General features: G+C 41.3%; 1 protein-coding gene across 1 annotated transcript in view; it reads left to right on the plus strand.

Annotated features, from left to right (window-relative positions):
• The window catches only part of DOK6 (docking protein 6), a 371,423-nt gene extending 355,539 nt beyond the window's left edge, over positions 1–15,884 (plus strand). The window contains exon 8 of the mRNA XM_046025994.1: positions 14,737–15,884. Within this exon, the coding sequence (XP_045881950.1) occupies positions 14,737–14,873 (137 nt within the window). The 3' untranslated portion in view covers positions 14,874–15,884. The remainder of the gene's footprint in view (positions 1–14,736) is intronic.
• The last annotated feature ends 9,960 nt before the right edge of the window (positions 15,885–25,844 follow it).

The following is a 25,844-nucleotide window of genomic DNA, read 5'->3' on the forward strand; positions in this document are numbered from 1 at the left end:
GTGTAGCAGTAGTCTTTTAGAGCAATTTTAAGGGGGAGAAAATCTTTGAGAACAATTTTCCATATTCAGAATTAAACATGCTTCCCTCTTCTTAACAAAGGCTCTAACAGGACAAAAGCTTCATTCTAAAACCACAGGAATCATTCATTTTCTCTGCTTTGTGTTTGCCCTAAAATAAATGTTTCTTTATTCCTTGTGAAAACCAAATGAGCTCCGATTTTTTTCCCACTTCATCTTTATGTTGACAACATGCTATTGTCAAAAAAAAAAAAAATTCATTGGAAGAAAAGACCCTCCCCATCAAAGCAATAGCTGCAACAAAAGTTTATATGCCTTATTAAAAAATAATTCAGACAGTTCTTAGGTGACTGGACTGTCTTTATTGGAAATTAATTTTCATTAACAAATACTTTAATCCTAAGAATTTGAGTGGTAAGAACGGCCATTTATCTAATTTTCTATTCTTGTAAAGAAAACAACATTGTCCATATTCACTCTTTCTCCTATATGATGAGTTTCGGCTTACTCTATGAAACTGTTCTGTTGGTCACTATCACATAAATTATGTCATTAAGGCGGGTGTATTTCAGACAAGGAAGGATTTCACTGAAACTTAGCAGAGTCTAACTAAATAATGAGTCAATGTAAAATCGAACAAAAAATTCAAAGACACTAGCAAGCTAGCAAGTCAGCCTGCCACAGCATCATGGATGTTGGCAGAAGATGTGAGACTCCTGAATCAGAGAAGAAGGGTGTTTTATTATTCCCAGCAATACTATTAGCCAGAGTATCAGCATTTGTGTTGGTTTCCTGAGTCCTGATTCTCACAAGGAGATTCAAAAAGGCTAAGATGACACCTACACATGAAGTAGGTTGTGTTACAGGAGGAGAACCACAAGTTTGGGGAACCCAAATATTTTATAATGGGCAACAATACAGCCTGAACTTTGAGCCAAAGACATCTTTACTGCAGATAAATAAATCTCTCTTTTCATCCAGAAGGAGGCAGAATCTCCATCTTCCAAGGCTGTTTGCGCTACAAACAGCCCTGAAAAGATAATCTAGAGTAAAGGCCATCAGTGTCTCAGAAACAAACACACAGAGATGCAAGAGGCTCACAGACAACTATCTGCCAACAAACTTCCACTGCACAGGTCTTCTTTCTGCATAAATTTGTCCATTTGTTGTGGTCAGTGCATTACAATGAAGCCAAAAATAATCATATCCTTATTCTCATATGTATACCTAAAGCAAATCTTTGACAATCACATTTCACTTTATATTATTATTATTTAAATTTTCATCTCAAAAAGGATTGTCATTTCCCCCCATCAGCCAGGGGGAGGGCATATAATTAAACTATTGTGATTCAACAGATAGTTACTGACCATCACAGATATATCACAGATAATTATTGACCATCAAAGATGTACAAGGCAATACCTGAGCCATCTATACTGTGTTCTACCCTGCACAAGGGGGGAGCTGCTGCCTGCATTTTTCATGGTTTTATTCCTTAATATTTATTGAGTGTCTGCTGTGAGGTGGCATTTTCCAAGGCTCCAAAGACACAAAGGTAAATAAGCTTCCTTTCCTCAGATTCAGTGTAAGCTCCTAGAGGAGACACAAAGATAGAGTAAGAGATGAGACAGAGATGTGCAGGTGTCGCTGAGGAAGCTCAGTGGATTGGCTCCCAACGCGGGCAGGTGAGATGAAGACTGGGAATGTGTCAGCCTTCCTCCATGAATTCTGACACTAAAAATAGGAGTTAGCCTGGTAGGAGTGGAGTACAAATGATTATAAGGGTGGACCCTCCCACAGAGGAAGAAGCCCATGCCATGGTTTGGAAAGGCTGCTCTCTCTGGGAACTGCTGTTGGTTAGAATGGGAGAGTGGGGGTGTGAGAGAGAGACGAGGGAAACATGAAGCTAGAGCGGGATGGACAGCTCCCATCACAAACGGTCCTTAGAGGAAGTTCCGATACATTTCACATATATGTAGAAAGAGTTTAAGGGTAACAATCTGGTTAAAAGGGGTTTCTGGAGGATTTGTCTTGAACCCATGTTTGTTGGCAAAAACAATGTTTTCACTAGATTTTTACTGGAGAGGAGTGGACCTGATGGATTTTATACATGGCAGTTAATTAAAGAGCTCCAGCATCATACCCTTGTTATCCCCATTGAGAACCTTAAGTACTATGCTAGGAAGTTTGCATTTATTCTTAAAAAAATGTACATAGGGGAGAGATCACCGCATGTTCATAATCACTTTGGCAAAGGACATATTACATGACAGCATTGTCAGGGAGAGCAGTTGGGTGGCTAGAGCCATAAACCTGATGACAAATCAAGATAGAGGCAGGAAGCATGAAGGAATTAGTAGAGTTCAGAGGTTTTAAGGAGGTAGAACCAACAAGACGTGCTGAATGATGGTAGGAGGGGAGATCGTGGACAAGCAAGGAGATGAGAACCGCTCCCAGGCCTTCAACATGGGCTTTCTGGTTGACGGGTGTCATTCACTGAGTACAGAAGGAACGGGAAATCAGGTGGGGAAGAAGGATGAGTTCAGTTTTGAAATACTGTTTCTCAGTAATAGACAAGTTTTTGCTTCTTGTCATGGATGACAGGCCAAGTTGGAGAGGCAAAAATGTTTTCTTCATTCTAAAAGTCTCTCGTTCTCTGTCTATAGGTGATAGAGACGTTGGAGTGCTCAGATTTCCAGCTGTTGGGCTTACCCACCCAAGAACCCCAGAGCAGTTAACCTTTCCCCCACCTCCATTTTTTTGGGGAAAAAACTCTTCCATTTATCAGAACTTGGTTGTTCAGTAAATTAAACAGTACTCAGAAATGCATTTTAAATAAAAGGCAAACAAATCAAAACTTAATACAATATATTGGGATTTCATCTATCCATCAGTGCAGTGACATTATCTGCACAACTCCGGAGTAGTCACTGGAATGATTCTCATTTTACAGATAAAGAGGAACTAAGGCTTAAGTTACCGAGTCAGGACTCAAAGTCAGATCCCTGTGCCCCAGATTGTGTTCTTTAACATTCTTTTGTGTTCCCCATATAATCTCTCTGCCAAATTTCTAAAAGGCCCTCTCTGTCTCATTCCTAAGCCTGCTGAAAGTGCTTCAGTTTTCTGTGGTAAAGGTCTGCTCAAGTCTTCGGTCGTGTGAAGTCTGTAAGCCTGGCAGGTATCAGCAATGCTGTGTCACATCTCTGCCCTGCCAGGCGTTTCTTTCCAGACTGGGAGGAATACATTTCCTCTGCATCCAAACTTCTTGCTTCAGTTTCTTTCTGAGAATCACTTTTTTAATTCCCTCCTTATTCAAGGAAATAAAAGGGTCAGTACCAACTTCATAGGGGCAAATTTGTGTAATGATAATGCCTTAATATCCACTACCTCCTAAAATTAATATCCTGTGCTAGACACCTTAAATCCATCCTCGTATGAAATGCTTACATGTCAGGTGTCACGAGCTCATCTTAGAGGTGACGAAACTGAAGTTGGTTGCGCGTGCGAAGGAACCTGTCATGGCGCCCCCACCTGGAAGGTGACCGAGCCTGCATTCAAAACAAAGGACTCCACAGGCACTCATGAGGGCTACTCATAATGACTTACAATTCAGCATAATCGTCTCAAATATTACACATATATTTCAAGGGAACCTCTTACACTGTTGGTGGGAATGCAAACTGATGCAGCCACTCTGAAAGACGGTATGGAGTTCCCTCAAAAAGTTGAAACTAGAGCTACCTGTGACCCAGGAACTGCACTACTAGGTATTTATCCAAAGGATGCAAACATAATGATTCAACAGGCACATGCACCCCAAGTGTTTATAGCAGCAATGTCTACAGTGGCCAAAATATGGAAAGAGCCCAGATGTCCATCAACAGATGAATGGATGAAGAAGATGTGGTATAAATATATATGATGGAATATTACTCAGCCATCAAAAAGAATGAACTCTTGCCATTTGCAATGCCGTGAATGGAACTGGAGGGTATTATGCCAAGCAAAATAAGTTGGTCAGAGAAAAACAAGTATCATATGATTTCACTCATATGTGAAATTTAGGAGACAAAACAGATGAACATAGGGGAAGAGAAGGAAAAGTAAGATGAAAACAGAGAGGGTGACAAGCCATAAAAGACTCTTAGCTATAGGAAACAAGCTGCAGGTTGCTGGAGGGGAGGGGGATAGAAGGATGGGATAACTGGGGGATGGGCATTAAGGAGGTCACATGACGGAATGAGCAGTGGGTGTTATATGCAACTGATGAATCACAAAATTCTACCTCTGAAACTATTAATACACTATATGTTAATTAAATTGAACTTAAATTTTTAAAATATCAAAAAATTATACATATACTTGAAAATATGAAGAAACAGGAGTACTGAAAACATAATAATGGCAAAACAAACCGTTTTCATCTTTGGTGCCAGCAGTTGGTCTCTTCAATCTGTTTGAAAAGTGCTTTGAAAGAGAGAAAGAAAAAGGAGAAAAGGGAAAGGCAAGAATTCGTTGTGAAGCACGAGTGTTCTCCTTCTCTCCTGCCAGCATGCCCCAGATACCTTCCTGCCGGACTCCGTACAGCTCCCGCGAGGCTCCTGCTGTTTGTCTCCCGTGTCACACTCTCCTCCATAAAGAGAGTCTTTCATTACCATTTATTGGATTTACGTTTGGACTAAGTTATCTGAGAGAAAAAGAAAAGATGTGTTTAAGTCAAAATATAGATGCCTGTCATCTTTGGACAACAGTGCTACCAACTTGAACTACTGATACCTGTATCCAACCAAAGCAAAGCAAATAGGAAATGTTCTCCCATGGGGCAGGTTTGTCTTAAGTAACAATAAAATTTCCTTTAGAATTGTTAGCAGAAAGAGTTTCTGACCCCTTCAAGCCCACCCACCACCAGTACCGTGATCCCACCGTGAATCCAGGCTAATGTGGTAACTAACGTAACTGGTAGCTAATAAAAGAGACCAGTACTACCTTTTTTTTGGCAGAATCACATTAAAAGTGAGGCTCCAAACGACCTGAATACTGCCATGTTTTGAAGGAGTTAAATTCAGAATTTTATTCTTTTAGTCTTGGTGTCAAAAAATGACAAGGGACCCTTTATTTTAACTTAAACTAGAAAAATCTCCTGATTGAAAACTACTTTCTACATCTTTCTACTGTTTTGTATGCTTATTTTTCTTAAAGATTTTATTTATTTATTTGACAGAGAGAGAGAGAGATCACAAGTAGGCAGAGAGGCAGGCAGAGGGAGGTGGGGGTCGGGGAAGCAGGTTCCCTGCTGAGCATGATGTGGGGCTCGATCCCAGGACCCTGAGATCATGACCTGAGCTGAAGGCAGAGGCTTAACCCACTGAGCCACCCAGGTGCCCCTTGTATGCTTATTTTTTCACTTACTTTTCAAGGCTTTATTTTCATATATAGTATAGATAAGAATATAAACTAATATGTTTCTCCAGAAAACTAGCTAAATTTCTCCGTACCAGGTTTTGTGTTTGTTTGTTTGTTTGTTTGTTTGTTTTTTAATTTGATAAAATCATGGAGACTGCAGGTAGAGAGACATAAAGACTTAGACAAACATAAACCTTTTCTGTCTTTGACTTAGCTAGGATTTAGGCAAATTTAATTTTTATACGACTTTCTAATTTACATTAAGTCATGTTATTATTTATGTAAACATAAATGCTTTGCATCAAAATATTCTTACATTCTATGGCAACAGTGAACATAGGGGAAATTTAGTAATACCAGCCAACTCATTGTTGTGGATGCAATCCAAAAACAGTCCAGATGGTTTATTGATCATAACTTTCTAAGAGTTAGCATCCTATCCAATTAAGTGATTGTTAAATATAAAAACAACCAAACAAGAAAAACTAAAGTTTCTGATTTTCACAATTATGACATGGAAGTCAAACACATAAAGAGATACCAACCCTTGGGGGAAAATAGTAAGTATCCAATTCATACAGTTAAGTAACATGAAATACAAATCAGATTATCCTGTGCTCCACTGAAAACCAAGGTAAATGGGGAATTAAAGGGGAAAAAATGTATGAGACTTGCTTGCACCATGGCCTCTGAGATATGCTTGTGTTTGCAAAACCATGCCTTTTGCATTGACCATTGTGCTACCTGTAGGTAGAGTTAACCTTCCGGGGTCAGTGAAGAGTTTTGAGCCAGGAAGCTTGAGTTCCAGCATCTGTGTCTGTGTCCCTGAAAAAAAGGAAGAGCACTGATCCTACAGGCTACCAGGTAGATTAAACCAGCATAAGTGAAATGTCTGATGCTTCCCGGCACATTGTTAGTGCTCAATAAATTTTCATGACCAGAATCAGCCAGAGCCTGGCACTCTGCTGTTTGGTGTGTCATTTGGTAAGTGAGAGGACCGGCCTTCGAGGCTGAACTCCCCATCACTCCCGCTCTGCCTGTTCCTAGTGAAATTCGGGTAGGCAACATGACTCTATAAAATGCCAAGTATTCTAAATAGAAACTTTTTAGCCTTTTGACATTAGAACTTAATATGAAAAACAGCTGATCAAAATATATTTCCATCTCCCGTAAAGTGAGAGTAAGATAAAAATTTCATTCAGAATGGAAAGTAATGGGGTGCCTGGGTGGCTCAGTGGGTTAAGCCTCTGCTTTGGGGTCAGATGATGACCTCGGGGTCCTGGGATCAAGCCCCACATTGGGCTCTCTGCCCAGCAGGGAGCCTGCTTCCCCCCTCTCTCTGCCTGCTTCTCTGCCTACTTGTGATATCTCCCTCTGTGTGTCAAATGAGTAGATAAAATCATTTTGAAAAAATGGAAACTAACAAGAAGATGATGGTTTTCATTGCTGCCTGTTGGGTACAATGATAACACAATGCCTAATAAGGATTGCTCAATCTGCCCTAGAAAAGTAATTTGGACTTTTTGCAGCCATTTCTCATACAACAGAAGAGATATCAACAGAATTCTTCCTTTGTCTTATACTCCTTGACTCCATTTTCATGAACTCAGATCTCTTGTTCTCTATTTACCTGGATGGTGACACAACTCATACGCGCATTGCAATCACTACTCTCCAGGAAGTGCCACTAACCAGGCAACTGTCTAGGCTGCAGATTTCTAGGCTCTGAAATTACTGCCTAGTTTATTGCTTGTGTAAGGCAGTACTTAGAAGATTGAATTTAATTATGCTAACAAATACTTAGGTAGAACTTTCTCAATGAGACTGAAACTTCTCAACTCCCCCAGCACACCTGACTGTTCTGGTCTCAGTCTTATCTACATCAGTACCAGCAGTTTTCAGCTCTCCTATTGGACCTGGAGGAATCCTAATTAGCTGGAGAAAATGGGCAAGAATTAGAAGGAAGTCCCAGGAAATGTACATAAAACCGAAGGCATCTTTTTATGTTTGTAGTAGCCTTCCGTGAGAATTTTTTCTATCAGAGCTACATTTTATCCATCAAATGTGTGAGGATGCAAAAAGGATTGAGAACAGGTACTCCACAGTCCCACTGAGTGTGATTTTGAACCACAAATCTCATCCAGTCGCTTACCTTATTAAAATCATTCAAAAGTTTCCTGTCACCTTAGAAAAAAAATCCAATCTGCTTAGTAGGATCTAACTGTCCATGGCGTGTTCTCTCTCCATCTCCCAATCTCATCTCCTACCACACGCCATTTGGGTTTTTAATATTCACTATTAGCACCGTGAGCTCCGTAATTCATAATGGTGAGATATAAAGAGTTTGAAAGGCATGACAATTTGGGCATTGTGTCCTTAGACTCACAAAGGAAATATTTACAAATATAAGAAGATGAAATTCCATTTGTACTGTCTTTCAGCTTAGATTATATGTTAATATTTACCATTTTATTGGTTGCTACAGATTATTCTAAATTCCGCAATTACTCAGATGAATTCTGCTCACAGTGAAGAGTTCAGTTAAGTTTTTCCAAGGGATTACAGTTGTAGAAAATTAATATTCCAATAGGTAAGTAGAACGCAAGAGAAATTATATGCAAGCAGTAGGAATAAATGGATGCTGCATCAACTGGAATAATAGATCTAAGGCTGTTTTAATTCTAGAAATAGGTAATAGAAATGTAATTCTGTATGAATCAAATCAAGCCATCTTTAAGGCAAATTAAGGTATTATAAACTACATTATGTCTGATTTTTTTCAGCATTAGAATGTGGTTAATAACCCATTGGTAGGCTGAGTCCTACATAACATTAAATAATAAGCATTTTTCCCATTCAAAAATTTCTGAGTTTTAAAGATTTGCATAAAAAATATTTATATGTCCACTTATGAAATAAGCAAAAAAGACCCATAGATTTGGGGCTGAGAGTGACCTCATTAAAAACAATAAATGCAAAAGTGCGTATTTTTAAAAGGAGAACAAGGGAGAGAAAGGAAAAGAAGTAGAAAAGCTTTCACAAATTAAAATTAGAGTAGTGGAATTTTTTATTACTTAGGAAACTTGGAAGATGAGGTTAAGCAAATCTCAAATCTCCACAAGGTAAAGCAACAAAAAAAGAGTATGAAAATAGAACAGACTGGAGAATTACAAGATCTGTCCAGAACATATAAATAAAGATGATCTCGGAAAGGAACACAGTGTTGGGAGAGAGCGTGCACACGAAGAAGATGGTGGAAAGGAAGTAATTAACGAAAAATTATAATAACTCAGAAATATTTCCCAGAAAATGAGAAACCATGGACCCTTGATTGAAAAAACTCATAAAGTCTGAAAAAAAGACTTGCAGCAAGACTCGTCATCGTGAAGCTGGTAAGACTAGGAATAAAGAGAAGTTCCTGAGAATTGCAGAGGACAAGACAGGTGACAGAGACCAGTACCAGACTCTGTTGCAAACACTTTCTCACTACCTCAGCAGCAAGTTGCTGTGACGACGAAATGAGCTAATGACACCTCGTGTGCATGGATGTGCACACGTGTGCATGTGTGTGCACGTGTGTGTGGTGTAATACAGTACCCCTGTTCTTGGGGTAGTATCCTGACACCAACGCCATACAGTAATACGAAGTTATTACTATTAATTAATCTAAAACATGATTCTGATCTGTTATGATTGCCATTACACACTTGAAGAATCAACAGGACAGAGCAGTGACATCTCTCCAGTTGTCCCCCAACTAGTAAGGGGTGAAGCTGGGACCCAAACCCGAGCAGTATTCCTTCAAGGCTAATGCTATAAACCATCACACAATACAGGCCGCCTTAACCCAGACCATGAATGAAGAGATTCCCAATAAATCAAAGAGCTGAAGACAGCATAAGAAATTATGAAAATATATGTATAAAACAACTTATAAGAAAATATTTTAATAACCTGTGACAAGGGGAGACTTATTACCAAGACACAAAACTCAGAAAACACAAAGACGGATTTGGCTTCAAAAAAATTAAACACTCCATGTAGCAAAAGGAAATTGGCTAAATAACGAGATGCAATTTTTCAACTTGGAAACATCCTTCAACTTGAAAAAAAGTAAAAGGCTAATAATATCCAGATCTTACTAACGTTAAGAAAATACTTTTTTACCCTCTATGTGGGAGTGTAAATGAGTGCAATGCAAATTGACAGTTTATTTCAGAAACTTAATGGCATAAATCAACCATTAAACTTTTAATTTTTTTTTTTTGGCAATGTGAAGGGTGAGAGATGACATGTGATATTTAATCATTTTATGTAATCTTAAGCTGAATTACATAACTTTACTAACATGTACAAATACCTCCTCAAGAAAATGTTAAAGATATAATAATTCCCAGCAAAGGACAAAGCATCACCTTCCTTATCTTAAATTAATATGTCCTCATCCATTTTACTGGTTACAGTTTGCTCTGCACTGACCCGTGTCCCCCCAAAATTTGTAGATTGGAACCCTAACCTCAAATGTGACTATATTTGGAAATAGGGCCTTTGGGAGGTAGTTAAGGTTCAATGAGGTCGTAAGTGTGGGGCCCTGATCGTACAGGATTCGTTTCCTCAGAAGAAGAGGAAGAAAGAGACCACAGGAAAGCACAGAGAAGAACCCGGGTCAGGACTCGGGCAGAAAGCAGCCAAGGAGAGCGTCCTCCCCAGAAACCAGCCCCGCTCACGCCTGGATCTGGGCCTTCCGGCCTCCAGAACTGTGAAAACATCGCTTCTCTGGCTCAGGGCCCCAGTCTGAGGTACTTCGTTAGGCCAGCCCGAGTTGACGAAGACACAGCTGTAGTTGTTTTCGTTCTTTGAAAACACGCTTCAGAGGTACCCCATTCACATCTGCAGGGACTGAGGCACGACGGTTGGTATTTCTGCTCTGAAGCGTTGCTGTATCCTCCACTAAACAGATGTTGCAAAGTTCTGTGAGGAAACCAAGAATGGAGTGGTGGTGGCCGTGGGGCTGAGGGGACGAAGAGATGAAGAGATGTCAGTCAAGGAAACGAATTTTCACTTATCAGAGGAATGCCTTGGAGGCTCCCGCGTACAGCTTGGTGACAACGGCCAGGGAAACGGTGTGTGTGCTTGACAGCTGCCGAGAGTAGATCTTCAACGTTCTCACCGCACACACGCCCTTAGAAAGCCCTTGTGAAGGAAGATGGCTCCTCCTCTGTGTCTACTCAGGCCCGATGGTTGTTGATGCCTTTCTTCTTGCCTGTCCCGTTCCTCCTGAAGCTACTGTTTTACCTGGGGCTTGTTTTCTCCCCTTTAAAAAATTGTTTTATTATTTAAACAGACAACCCCCTTCCCTCCCTCCCGGATCCCAACAAAGTAATAAAACAAATTCAAATCAAGTATCTAAATTCTTACCAATTAATAAGAAGGAGTGCTATGCTTTGGGACCCTTCTGACTTGCTAAAGAAACCATTTCTTTTATATCTTATGTGAAGAACACGGACGTCTCCATGAGCACAGAAAACCAGGCGCCATCATAAAGGGGAAGTGCGCTTCTTCCTTCCTCCGGAGAGGGAGGGTGTTATAAAGTGCTGTCGTTCTGTGTTTTTTTCTAGGTCTGATGTGTCTCTCTGGTCATTTTCCAAGGCATCTGTGTTCCTTCCAGGGCTTTACTGGTTTGAATCTCTCAGGGTGCCTCCCGAGGGTTAGCCCTTCATGGCTAGAGTGACTTCGCCTTCCTTGTCCTGTGGTGTTTAAGTTTCTGGAACTGGGAGGAGTCGTATCATTTTGTTGGAATAAGCAAATATTCTCAGGGTCTCAATATCCAGTATATTTCCTTCTCTATGGAATGGAACTGTGTTCTTCTGTCTGGGGGTCATGCACGTAGCATAGGTACAGGGATGTCATGAAGTGTCATTTCAGAGTATACTTCCAAATGCCAGGGAAATATGGGGTTTTTCCCCCAGCTTATCAATATTTCCTAAAAATATGGGTGGAAAATATTATTTTCTTTTAAGACAAACATGAATATGCACTGCAATAGAAACAAAAATTTAAAAAGACTTTTAAGATAGACCAGTAGCCATTAGCAAATTTGGTGCTTTTAAGTTTTAGCATTCCCCACATTCCCCACGCACGTATTCAGCTCATTTGTCTTTAGGGGATGATCTGGAGGGAAAGTGTAGGAAGAATTTAAATAGAGTCTCTGTTTAGTGGTGTGAACAGTCTATTCTAGCAAGTGTTTAATTGAAGCCACAAAGTTGATTTCTGTCTTGTTTTCGTCAACAGTGCCAAAGGGCATAATTCAAATAAATGTGGAGAAAATGCTTAATTATTTCTCTCTCTTCTCTTACTCATTGTTGACATAATCAAACAGTACTCATTAAACCTTCATCTGTACAGTTCTGATTGAGGTATGCTATTTTTGTGATAAGCATTAAATAGCATCATCTGTGAATTATCTGTAAAGAAATGGTTGAAGTGGAAAAAAAATAATTTAATTTCCAGTTAGACAAGAAATTGTTCATAGAGAAGCCAAAGAAAGCAATGTTGACCTTGAAGGAGAATAATGTTCAAAGCCCGGCACAGTGAGAGGCCACCGGCTGACCCAGGGGAGAATGCGCAGACATTGAACAAGAACACATCAAAAAGAATCTGGGCCCACTGGGCAGAGACAGAAGGGAGAAAACTACATCTGCTGGGTACCTCCGAGTTCCAGGCGTCTTCCCAGGTGGTGGTTCACCCAATCCTCAAAACACAGGGAGCACAGGGCAGTTGTGGTTGACATGATGTCCACAGCTCTCTTCTCAGCCCTGTTGGTGACCCGCCGGATCTTGGGAAGCACGGATTGTGTGCATCCTTCTTTCGTGTTTCCGTTTGTCTCTCCATGATCGGCCACCATTCCTGAAGCAGCCTGTGGACCGCTTGTGAAGGCAGGGACTGGATTTCCCATTCCCTTGTCCCCCTGTGGGGTGTTGAACGGTGTTAGCTCATGTTTGACAAAGAACAGTTGCATGACTGAATTTTCACCCTCAAGATTCTAGGGTCAAACGCTGAGTGTGCCAGACTCTTTCCAAATCCACAACTTACAAGCCTTCGCTTTTAGCCCACAAGCAGTGCGAACTAAGGGTGATCCCCGGTCCTGCTCTCCTTTGGGTATTTCTCATTCGTTTTTTAAATAAGATAAAACCGAGGACAGGAGCACTGTCTTAATATTAGAATTTCCGGCTGGTTTATGCTGATAGATGCCTGGAGCTCCACTTGTGAGAACTGTGAATTATCGTCTGGGAAGTCAATGGTGAGATAAGGAGGCAAAACTATTAAAATGTTTAAGTGATTTTTTTTCATATCACATTACTCGCTCATAACTTTGTCGCATAAGTACCATGTAAAAAGGTGGCCTCTCTGACCGTCCCATCTAGGTGACCTTGCTGGTCACCTCTCTTTTCAGTATGGTAGTAGCACTTAACACATCTGAATCCAGTTACAGCACATTGGTTTCCGAATCAAACGAGTCATACAGCACCACTCATGTCATCCAGAATCTGCAGCTAAGGAAACCCGAACCCAAGAGACAAAGCGAGGCTCACGAGGTTGGTTACTGCTACAAGTAGCAGAAGCGGCATGCGGATCTGGTCTGTTAGCTCCGAGTTCCCACCCCTGACTTCACCCTAGGTCCCCTCACTTCTCCACTTTTCTGAATCTTCCCAGATGCAGTGTTCCTCCTTGCAGCATCAGGGTCCTACAGGATAGAGAAGACACAAGCAGATGGGAATTTAAAAGATTTTAAAGGACTGTTTACCTGGGAGGGAAGGGACGGAACCAACAAGGAATTGTGAAGGACGGGCAAGGGCGGGCAGCATTCCTACCTGCAGAGGCAAGGAGCAAAGAGAGGAAATGTGGTTAGGGCACCCTGGGAGAGGCAGGGCAGGGAGCAGAAAGGTCCAGAAGCTCAGAAGGAGGTGGGGCTGACCAAATCCCAGGAGTGGCCAGAGGGCAAGGCAAAGAGGAAATGCCCACATCTCCCTCCTCCCCTAATCGGCTCGAGGCAGACTTAATCTACAAGGGAATTAGGCCAACAGTGAATTGAAAGTGATTTTTATGTAAAAAGCAAGATTTCACTCTCACAATTTTTTAACCTTAAGTGGTTCTACCAGTTCAATTAGCCTTTTATTACCCAATTCATTTGCATTTCTCCCTGGACCCCAAGCTTCTGACACTGCACAGATGTTTTCCATGTCACCGCACTCACCTGAAGATGAAACTGGCCTTAGGCACATGACTTCATGGAGGAGAAGGACGAGATGTTCATCATCTCTGTGAGAGTGGACTGTCTGGCCTCCATCCCTCCTGACAGAGACCAGAAACATTGCCAATCAAGCTCGAAACATCTTTTCCTTTGGCTGAAACAGACACTGTGGAAGGACAGAACACACCAGATCCAGTGTCCTCTGCTCACTAAGCTCAGTCTCAAGCACGAAGAACAATCAATTCCTGGTTAAGAAAAGTTTGCAGAGGTCCCCGGATAAGGGTGACGTTTTCTCCCTCTGTCGTCGGCGTTCTGACAAGCTCCTCGGTGGTCACTTCTGTTTCCGTTTGCATTAGACAAATGTTTCATTTCAGGGATGCGTCAGAACTCCCAGAAGCATAGATAGAATTTTCCTTAAATCTATTTTCTAGAAGATTCAACTTTCCGGCCATTTTAGTAACAACAAAGGTTTACTGTTTCGGTTAATCATATCACCAAGTGGGTTCAGTTACTCACAAACCCGACAGGAGAAGTCAGGGCCTTGATGTCTCCGACTGTGAAAGCTCTTCTTGCTAATTGATGGTTACTGGTTGGGATACAGCATAATTTGCCTGCTCAAAAAAGGTTTTAAGAAAGTATGTAATTTGCTTTTGTGTGCCAAAAGTGAGTACAAAAGAAAAGAATGCAGCTCACAGGCTCTCCATCAAAAACAGCTTTTTTTTTTTTTCCAGAAAAGCTTTTCTGCTTTTGTTCCAATAGCTGGAGGGTACCAGGAGTTTGAGATCTCTAGAAAGTGTACCCAGCTCCCTGGCACCCGAATGTTTGACAAGACACGCTTGAAACGCTTGAGCCCTGAATTCCTTTTTAACCCCAAGAGGAATAAAGCGCCAGAGTTCTCCGTGTCCCACACCCGTGTCCTTACCTGGAGCTCGCTTGGGAGGATGTGTGGGCATCGGCCTTGTTTGCTTGTTGTTGTTTTGGGGGTTTTGTTTTTTCAATCTATCCCTTTGCTTCTCTGAATCCATCTCTCAGCGCCCCTCTCCTTCCTTCCCTTCTCGCAGGCCACGGGTTCGGTTCCTCGAAGATGTCCCGCGCGCAGACGTTTCCCAGCTACGCCTCGGAGCAGAGCGAAGAGACGCAGGCTCTGTCCCGGGCGGGCAGCTACGGCTTCAGCTCCAGCTCCAGCCTCATTCAGTGACAGTCGGAGAGCCACTGCCGCCGGGAGCCGGTCCGGCCGCACCTGCCGCGGGGGCCGCAGCCCCTCAGCCTCCTGGAACACCCGTCGCGGCTGAAACGGACGCGGGGCGGGTGTAGCCCCGGTCCCAGGGGAAGGTTACAGACGAGTTCTGCTTCCTTGACTCTGTGGCTAAGTCTTTATTTATTGAATTTCTTGGGGGTTGGGGGGTGGGGGATCTCTGTTTTACAAAAATAAGACTCCAAATCGTAGCAACAGTCATTTACATGAAATTCTTTGGTTCTGGGCACCATGGAAAGTGGCCCACACCGGGCGGTGCCTGTGGGGGGTGGGCATGACCCCTGTCCTCGTGGCTCAGCCCTCCCGTCCCGTGGCGGGGTCTGTCCTTAGACATAACGACACCCACCGCGAGCTGTGTGGCATGGAAGGTTCGGATGGAGACACATCCAACAAGGTCTACAAATGGCATCATGACTCTCCATATAAATAAGCCCCAGTGACAATGAAGGGAACCCGAGCTAGAACGCACTGCCGAGCCGGGTCTTGGAGCTCTGCTGCGTGTGTGCGTGCGTGTGTGTGCATCTGTAGACAAACAGATCGGAGACCGCCGTATCCATCTGTGTCCAACAAGTATATACCAGATGTGTGCTGAAGGTGACAGGCTATGCTCACTTACATTGTTGAAAACCGTAATTTGGTGCATTAACATTAAGATTGTTATGTTGAATAGCTATTTTTAAAATAGTGCTGTAAAAAAAAAAAGGCTTCTTATTAGCAAAAGTATTTACATAGTCAAGTCTGCTCCTCTGACAAGTATAAATGAATATCTGAGAAGGGGGCACGTGCTCGAAAACGAAAACCAGAGAACCGCCCTAGCTGTCCTAGGCTTCCTGTCGCCATACTGTCTTTCTGGTTAGTATCCCCTTGGTGACAGTGTTTGTCTCCTTGGCCATCCCTCTGAGCTATGTGAGGGAGATCAAGTGTGATCGTCCACCTGCCTCCATTGACCCTCAAGTAAAAAAAAAAAAAATTTAAATGGGAAACCGTTTTTTAAGAAAGAGATGGAAAATATATATATGATACCCAAAAAGAACTCAGCTGCTGTTTTACGTCGGGAGAACCATGGGCACAGGACAATAGATATTAATTATTTAAGATTTTATAGATGCCGTTCTCAAAAGCCACTGGGCACTTTTGATTTAGTGTGTAACCAGAATTTGCTAGGCTTTCCTTTCTTTTTAATGGACACGGTTGGCTGGGATTGTAAGAGAAAACGGATCAAGTATAAGTTTTTTCACCTCTGACATTCATGTCAAACCTACCAAGGTTAGAGGGAAGCGAGTGGTTGGCTTCCACGTGATCTAAAGAATCTGGATCATTTATTTAGGGTCAGCAAAGATATTTTTGTCCTTCATTTCGAAGTTGATTCAGGTAAAAATAAAAATCATTCCGCCCGACTTACCTGGTGCCGCGTGCCTAAGACGGCGAGCCCGCAAACACCGCAAGTGGAGTGTCAAGTGCCGCCCAGATCACGGAAGAGAAAAGCCTGGTTTGTTTTCTCTTAATAGCAAAATTCTCTGAACTGTTGAAGTTAGTGTATTGAAGGGGTACCTGTCTTGCTGATCTATAATTAGACTTTTCCTTTCTTATCTGTATCCGTAGCTTGAATGCAGTCTGCACGTGCATTTCAGAGAATTACTACTGAGTAGAAATGGTTCTGGGTCCCTCCTAGACGCATTTACACTTAGAGCACCTACCTAGCCTCTCGGAATCTCTCCAATAAGTATGAACACCCCATCAAGATGCTAATCATTAGAGTTCATGTGGCTGTGAAAAATAATGATCTTAAGCTTTCAGGGATTAAAAAAAAAAAGGCTCAAATTGTCTGTGCTGTGAATTTTGCTGACACAGCCGAACAGCGGATGCCGGGTTCCTGATGATGAGCCAGCCTTCCCTAAGATCCCAGCTGGCCGGGCCACAGGCCTCTGAATCACTGAGCGCCTCGGCATTTGCTTCCAAGATGCCCCTTGTAAACCACAGCAGAGCGGCCCCCCGCTGAGACCATCCGCGAAGCTCCTGGTGGTGCCGTACTCAGAGCAAGCCTCTCGGCGGCTCACTCGGTCGAGCTCTGCTTAGAGACCACAGTTTCTACACACAGGACTTGTGGGGAAAGGGCCTCAGGGGTCCTGGTTCATGTCTCAGCTTCATGAATGTGCGAGAAGCACAGACAGCGAGTCCGGGGTGGGGGGGATCCTGCTAACTAGACGAGTTTTCTCTTGTGTCTGGCGGAAGGCACGATGCCTGCCTGAAATTGCTTCCAGAACATCATTCGCTTGTGATCATTACCCGAGAGCATAACTGAGGAGATACCAAAGATCAGGCAAATCTTGGGCCAGGTCATTCTGAAAATGAGGTCGTTACAAGAGTGTGTGAGAGAAATTTCCTTCCCAAGGCTTTAACCCAATCTCATTCCAACGAGGATGTACCAGTCTCTCCTAGTACATTTTTGGAGATTTATTCTAGCACGCGCCTCCATCTGTACTAATAATTGTAGCTCAGATAAAATTGCTAACCGAACAGATAGGAGAATTGATATTAGCCTAATACACTTGACATGAGGCAGTGTGCATGGTAATAAAAATGACGAGCAAATAAATCTTCTACAAAAACCAAAGATCGAAGGAAAGTTACCATTCTCCTGGAACTTCATAAAACCAATTTCATTGGAGCAATTAGAATGAACATAGACGCATATTCTATGCTCTCGAGCTCATAGGGTTTTGACTGAAGATACCGTTGCACTTTGCAAGTCGTTTTTCTCCCTCAGAAATTGTATCATATCTTTCCTGCCATTGGGATTGCTCTGAACCAAAGACATCCTTCAGCTCCTTCTGAAAGTGACTCACTCGGGGTTCCACCCATATTTAGGCAGGTGAGTGAAGATGGTCACAGTTTCCACATTGGGCTGGAAGAGAGCAGTGGTAACTGCTCCTAGTAACCTAGTAACGAAGGCTCTTCTGAGAGCAGAGAAAGCCTGGAGGGCGTACGCAGTTTTCATGAAAAGATGACACGGCGGGAGGGGGAGGGGTGATTTCTTAGGTCCCCAAATTTTCTTCTGAAAATATTAATCATTGCAAATATTAATCATTGCACCCATGACCAATACCTGACCTTATCTTTGACGTGTTTAAAAGTATAAAATAAGCTTGACCCAGTAGTTTCCATACTGGTGGGGGAAAAAGAAAACACAGTCTTCGCTTTTTCATTGAATGAGTAATAGGCACTCAGAACGAATTTATTTATGCAGGTCGCTGATATTTATGAATCAGTAGGTTCTGGCCACTGCCACAATATGAACTTAATGAAATAAGAAATGTATATTTACTTATATACTACGGAAGATACGTTTGATGGAGCATGTGAAATAAAGTGAAACTATTTATTAAAAGTAAACCTCACTTTTTTTCACCAAGTAGTAACTAGAGTACTAGTCCTAGTATCTTGTACAATTTTTCTCTGTCTTCATTGGGCAATTATGTTTGAAAATCATTTGTCACCTAGAAAATGGTCAACCACTAATCCTTTCTGTCCAATATAGAAACAGTGGACTGGTAAATAACATTACACTCTTAATAGTTTTTACAGATCCAATTTATTTACTGCATGTGGTATCTTTAGAGTAGAAATTAAAACCATATCATAAAAATTGATGTCTGCCCCTCGTTCTTCGGCCAACATCTGAGAAAACTTTGTAAAAAAGCATGAGTACCCTAACTCCTAGACTACTTGAGCCACTTACTGAAATCAACCATTAATGCTACAGTGAAAAGAAGCTAAGCAAATTATATTCTTATATAAAAATTTGTAGTCCAGTTTCGATGATTATACCACAGCACAGTAAATGGGCAACATACATTCTGTGATACTAAGCTTTAGGCCTTTAACACATTGTCTTATAACAAATATTGTACTAAAAACTGCTCAAGGTGAAAACGAGGCACTTTTCTCCAATTCTATGAACATATCATGTCCATCGGTTATCTGGAAATTTCAAATTGCTCTATCAGTCACATACCATACTTCACAACTCCTCAACCTTGGCCTTCTTCAAATAGATGAAAATTGGCCACTCTATTTCCATTAATATAATACTAGGCGATGTGCCACACAGATGAATTTCTGGCCTATGAAATGTATGGAGAACAATAGCCCATGAAGGAGGCAGAGAAGGAGCAAGGGACCTACTCAGGAGGGCAGCAATTTAGATAGAATTATAAAGACTCCAGTGAAATGTCCAAAGTAGCACTAAGACCCTATTTTCTTGACACTCTAACCTCAGTTCCACATCACAGAGTTGGTCTTCTTGACCAGCTTCACCTGGTTCCCAGCATGCATTGAAAGAAGACAACAGTTGCGCCATGTTTTGAAGTGACCACGGAAAGACAACACATAACCAATAAGTATGCTTTTGAACCAATAAGTTCAAAATTATTGAACATGAAGGAGTATGTAACAAAATCCCCATGGTAAAGTGTCTCTTGGGTAACCCGAGGATTACTTTTGTGTGGTCAACTTCATTTGACTTTCAAAATGAAGGCATGTTATCTGTGACCCTGGGCTGAGGGCTATGTATGTCATTACAGAGCCACAGCCCCATGTGTGCATTCTCTGTGAATGTATTTGCAAAACTAGCCCGACTTTTTCTCCCTGAAACTGTCACAAGTCCTTACTTTCTTACTCAAGAATGTGAATCTTTGTTGGATCACTTCTCCTATTACTACCACTTGTTGAGGCAGTGGCTAGTTTACAGACTCTCATGGAAGTATCCTGAGATGTTGGGGACATTTTCTAGACGGGCAGGATGCCAGCGAGCTCTGGAAGCAGTTGTGTGGAATGAAGGTCCCACTTCACATTCTACTCAGGAAGAAACCCAAGCCCATGAATGTTGTCATTTATTCAAGGCAAAGAAACAGGAACAGTTGTGCCCAATTCCAGGCTCCTGGGCCAGAGCTAATTTCCTTGGCTCCATCTTGTGTCCCATTTAGATGCAATGGGGGTTGAAAAATGCCACATGGCCTCTAAGTAATGGGCCCTGGCATAACATTTGAGCGTCTCCTCAGGTTTTTCCGATGTTCTAACCATTCCTGGACTCCTCACTGACTGTGTCAGTAGAGAGGCTTTATGGGACAACTCATTAAACCTGTGGGTCATGAATGATTGGCATAAATTTTATTCTTCTTACAATTGTCACCAGTTCTTCGTTGGAAATTCAGACTTACTTATTCTAAACTGATAGTCAAACTAAAAAAAATAAGTGGGTATGGTTTGTATTCCTATTGATTCATCATGCTGTAGTCATTATGATTTTATTATTATTTTATCTCCCTGTAGTATTTTGACTTAATTCTTTATGGTGTTTGTCACAACGTGTTTAGATAATAACATCGGGCTCACATTTTGTTTCGTGTGAACTTCAAAAATCTTCCATTTTCAGTTGGAATTGGGAAATGACCTTTTTTTAACAATAAAATAGCTTACATATCAAGTTTTTTTATACACTTCAGGAGACAATTATTTAAATTAACTGAAGTCTAGATAAATAAGAAATCAGTTAAAGTTACCAAGTAGTATGAAAACCACATTTTACTCACAATTTTCATACACTTTTCCCTAGTTTATGATTTTAATTTCATGTAAACATTTAAAGGAGAGGAAAAGTACATTTGTCAGAGAAATACTATAATTTCCTTCTAATAATTCTGTTTAAAACGTTTTTATTTTGCCTCCTCTTCTATGCCTACTATCCTATATTCTGTATTCCAATTTTAAAAAGAATGAATAATTTTTAATTTTTTAATAGTTATTTGGGGCTAGTTTTAATTGTTGATACAATTCACTTTCTCTGTCTGCTCTCCTCTTGGGACAATTTTAGACTGAAAGAGAGCATAAAATCAGCCCTTTTTGTAGACAGAGAATACTGCACTGAGCGGAGCAGGGGTCTACTGTGACCAGGCCATGCTGTTCATATTGGGATCTGACTGCTACCTTCATTCATTCGAGATCTATAGATTCATAAGACTTGCTTATTTTTTGGAAATCTGAAATTTAAAATCCTAAGTTCAGAAAAAGAAGATTGAATACATGACTTGGTTTTTTGTTTTTTTTTCAAAAGTCACTACAGATTTTGTCTCAAAAACAATGTAAGAGGGTTTCCATGGTGTTCCAGTTTTGTTAACTATTTGACAAATGGGCTGAAAGGCAGGGAAAATGAAGACTAGAATGGCAATAGCATCTTGATATTCTATATAAATCAAAAATTAGCATGGTATAGGTCAATATGAAATCATGTGACTAATCAAATTCAGACTTACGTATCTACTGCATAATTCAAAGACCAGTGCTTATTCTTATATATATGTGTGTGTGTGTGTGTGTGTGTGTGTGTGTATCGGTGGGTTCAACGGGGGAAAGGAAGCTCTCAGTTTTCGTGAAGACCTAAAATAGAGAATAGAGATTCCTTCCAGTTATAAGGCACTCTATATTACTTTGGTAATAACAGGCAGAATATAAATCACAACCATGAATCCGCCTACTCCCTGACAATAAATGAGCATAAAATCCGGTATCATCTTTATGGCAGATGAGAGAACCAGGACCTGCAGAAGCCCCCTTGTACCTTCTCTGCACTAAACCCTAACACCACACACACACACACACACACACACACATGCACACACACACACTTTTTTTTTTTTACTTTTGATCTACTCTGTATGTGTGACATTTGTTACCTTTTTCCTCGGTCCACCCAGAATTATCCCACCTTTCAAAATCCTTATCCTTATGAATCTTCAAAATATATTATGTACTATATGTTTGCTTTCTGTAAATTCTTTTAAATTAATTTATATGTACTTTGTGAAGTCTTCTACTTCACAAATTCTAAAGGGATGTCATTTGTCATTGATTAAATACAACGTTTATGATTATTTTGATAAAAATAACTTTGGATGTTAGGCCCTTGTTAAGAAATAAAATATCCATTCCCCAGTTTGCTTCTACTGGAAATCATATGATTTGACTTTATTTTTCATCACAACCTACTCCGGATAAATAACAGTTTGGGGACGTCTGTACTTAAATACTAGTTGAACCACCTTTTGGAACGGGATGCAAAGGAACAGCTGTCCCTAGAACCTAAATGTGAATTTCTGGCAGAACATAAACTATTATAAAAATGAGGCAATAATAAAATTAGGAAATTAAATTATTTTTAAATCTGTCTGTGTGATTTTTCCCCTTTGGTAAAAACACATGAAATACATAATATAAGAATTACTTTCTTCTGAATTCATAGTTTCTGTATCTCAATCCTTGGCAGATACACCTAATGAATTGTTGTTAATGTCTTCCTCGTAATTCTAAGAAATTTACAATTGATATGGCTACAAGGAGGGTGATTTATAGTAATTTAAGTAATCCACCATTACTGGAGAAAAGCAGTCCAGAAATACTGCTTTACACCACAACTTTGCATGACTGAGATTTTTGAACATCTATACTGATGGTTTTTACCCATGAGTTATTTAACATTGTTCACTATATGATTTCCTTATATTTTGATTATTATGTGGTGAACTGTAACTACGTAATTAAACAGGATTCTGACGGTCATAGTCTGCTAACCTTTAAAATGTCACTTATTCCTTCATTCCATGACTTGCTATTTTCAAAATAAAGTAAAAGAAGGCCCTTTTTTTTTTTTTAGCATTTAAATATTTTTATTTTATTTATTTTTTTTCAGCGTAACAGTATTCATTCTTTTTGCACAACACCCAGTGCTCCATGCAAAACGTGCCCTCCCCATTACCCACCACCTGTTCCCCCAACCTCCCACCCCTGACCCTTCAAAACCCTCAGGTTGTTTTTCAGAGTCCATAGTCTCTTATGGTTCGCCTCCCCTCCCCAATGTCCATAGCCCGCTCCCCCTCTCCCAATCCCACCTCCCCCCAGCAACCCCCAGTTTGTTTTGTGAGATTAAGAGTCATTTATGGTTTGTCTCCCTCCCAATCCCATCTTGTTTCATTTATTCTTCTCCTATCCCCCTACCCCCCCATGTTGCTTCTCCATGTCCTCATATCAGGGAGATCATATGATAGTTGTCTTTCTCCGATTGACTTATTTCACTAAGCATGATACGCTCTAGTTCCATCCACGTCGTCGCAAATGGCAAGATTTCATTTCTTTTGATGGCTGCATAGTATTCCATTGTGTATATATACCACATCTTCTTTATCCATTCATCTGTTGATGGACATCTAGGTTCTTTCCATAGTCTGGCTATTGTAGACATTGCTGCTATAAACATTCGGGTACACGTGCCCCTTCGGATCACTATGTTTGTATCTTTAGGGTAAATACCCAGTAGTGCAATTGCTGGGTCATAGGGTAGTTCTATGCAGCAACATCTTCCTAGGAACAATGGCAAAGGCAAGGGAAGCAAGGGCAAAAATAAACTATTGGGATTTCATCAAGATCAAAAGCTTTTGCACAACAAAGGAAACAGTTAACAAAACCAAAAGACAGCTGACAGAATGGGAGAAGATATTTGCAAACGACATATCAGATAAAGGGCTAGTCTCCAAAATCTATAAGGAACTTAGCAAACTCAACACCCAAAGAACAAACAATCCAATCAAGAAATGGGCAGAGGACATGAACAGACATTTCTGCAAAGAAGACATCCAGATGGCCAACAGACACATGAAAAAGTGCTCCACGTCACTCGGCATCAGGGAAATACAAATCAAAACCACAATGAGATATCACCTCACACCAGTCAGAATGGCTAAAATGAACAAGTCAGGAAATGACAGATGCTGGAGAGGATGTGGAGAAAGGGGAACCCTCCTCCACTGTTGGTGGGAATGCAAGCTGGTCCAACCACTCTGGAAAACAGCATGGAGGTTCCTCAAAAGAAGGCCCTTTATTCAACGTAAGATCACTGAGAACTTATTATGCACTCCCAGTGTTTTCCTAATCCTATGTTAAATAATGTTTATTAGAGTGACTGGGCTTGGTGGACTCACAGAATATTAATGTTGACACCAGCACTGGGGATCGATACTTTTATTTTCGGTGACGCGACATCCAGAGTTTATAAGTGGCCTTCCGTGTCACCACCTGGAAAACAGCTTTCCCTCCAGCACTGTGCTTGCCCTTTACCAACCAAAGAGAATTACTGAAAATGAACATTTGGTAGACAAAGACTTCACCCCGAAGGTGAAATGTGTACAGTCATGACCACACCAGATCTTGACGACTTTCTGATTTTCCATCCCGTGGTATTGGACCTCTTGTCACCTGGATTGAGACCTCTTTGCATCTGTTTCTCAAACTTAATCTTTAGATATTAACTGGGCATTTGTTCTTAGTTCACTAGATTAATTTGTGCGGAGTATTTTTCCTTTTGGAGGGTCATGTCTTTGAAGACAGTCCAAAGCTTCTGTCTGTCTTCAGTGATCAGAGACATCAGAGTGGGTGAGTTCACCTGGACGGCGCAGGCATGCGGCTAGAACGTCCAGCTGCGGTGGGTCTGGCCGAAGTCATGCATTTGAAGAAGGCGATGACAATGGTGTGAGCTTCAGACCTATCAGCTGCGAGAAGTTTGGAGCACAAGGGGCAGTGAAGGGCCCTTCTTTGTCCACGTGGAACGAAACCCTGCTTCTCCTGGATATGAATTTTTGGTGTCACTTTCATAGCAAGCTGCTGATGTGAACTTCTTCCTCTTTTTCTTCTTCCTCTTAAAGTCATGAGGACTATGAAAAGTACACAAGTTTGTATAAGTTTGGAGCCAACATCAAAGAAGATATTTAATAAGTGCCTGCCACAGGGCACGGCCCAGGAGCAATGGCTCTGCTATTTTTGTAATATAACGAAGAAAAACAAAACCAAAAAATCCCCCCAAATGGCAAAACTGCTGTCCTCATTTCTAAGTTAGTCAAGAAAAACATTAGGCAAATTTACCTAATTTTGATACCCATATGGTGAATTAGAAAAATAAATGTTTGAGCAAGACCTAGATAGGATATCTAAGCATTCATGAAAATATGAATTATCCTAATATCTAGGTGTTTCCGCCTGCTCCTTTATAGGATCTCCAAGGCCAGTCAACCACTAACTACTTACTGAGGGCTTGCTGCTTACAAAACTTGAGTCAAGGGCATGCGACATCTCCTCGCTCTTGGTTCTTGCCCACTTTTTTTTAAGATATTATTTATTTGACAGACAGAGATCACAACTAGGCAGAGAGGCAGGCAGAGAGGCAAGCAGAGAGAGAGGAGGAAGCAGGCTCCCTGCTGAGCAGAGAGCCCGACTCAGGGCTCGATCCCAGGACCCTGGGATCATGACCTGAGCTGAAGGCAGAGGCTTTAACCCACTGAGCCACCCAGGCACCTGTCTTGCCCACTTTTTGATACAGATCAGTGTCAAGCAGGAGCTCTGACAGCAAATGGGTACGTGGTTTTGCACAGAAGACATGAGATAGCAAGAAATAAGGGGTTAGGGAAGGCGAGAGAGATTAGCCTCCCCAAGTTTCCTAAATCCCTTTCTCCAAGCTGTCTCTGGATTTCTCCTTTTTTTTTTTTTTTTTTGCCTTTTCTGCCTTTTTTTAATCCTAGGAAATTATTAGACAGGGTTGTCGAACATAGTTCCAAAATTAGCTCCCGTTATTTGAATTGCATAAATGTTTTAAACCACGTTCTCTAAAATTCCCAACTCCTTTCTTTTTTTTTTTAATATTTTATTTATTTATTTGACAGACAGAGATCACAAGTAGGCAGAGAGGCAGGCAGAGAGAGAGAGAAGAGGAAGCAGGCTCCCCGCTGAGCAGAGAGCCCGATGTGGGGCTCGATCCCAGGACCCTGAGATCATGACCTGAGTCAAAGGCAGAGGCTTAACCCACTGACCCACCCA

This window comes from Meles meles, chromosome 12, assembly GCF_922984935.1.
Source record: "Meles meles chromosome 12, mMelMel3.1 paternal haplotype, whole genome shotgun sequence".
NCBI classification, from domain to species: Eukaryota; Metazoa; Chordata; class Mammalia; order Carnivora; family Mustelidae; genus Meles; species Meles meles.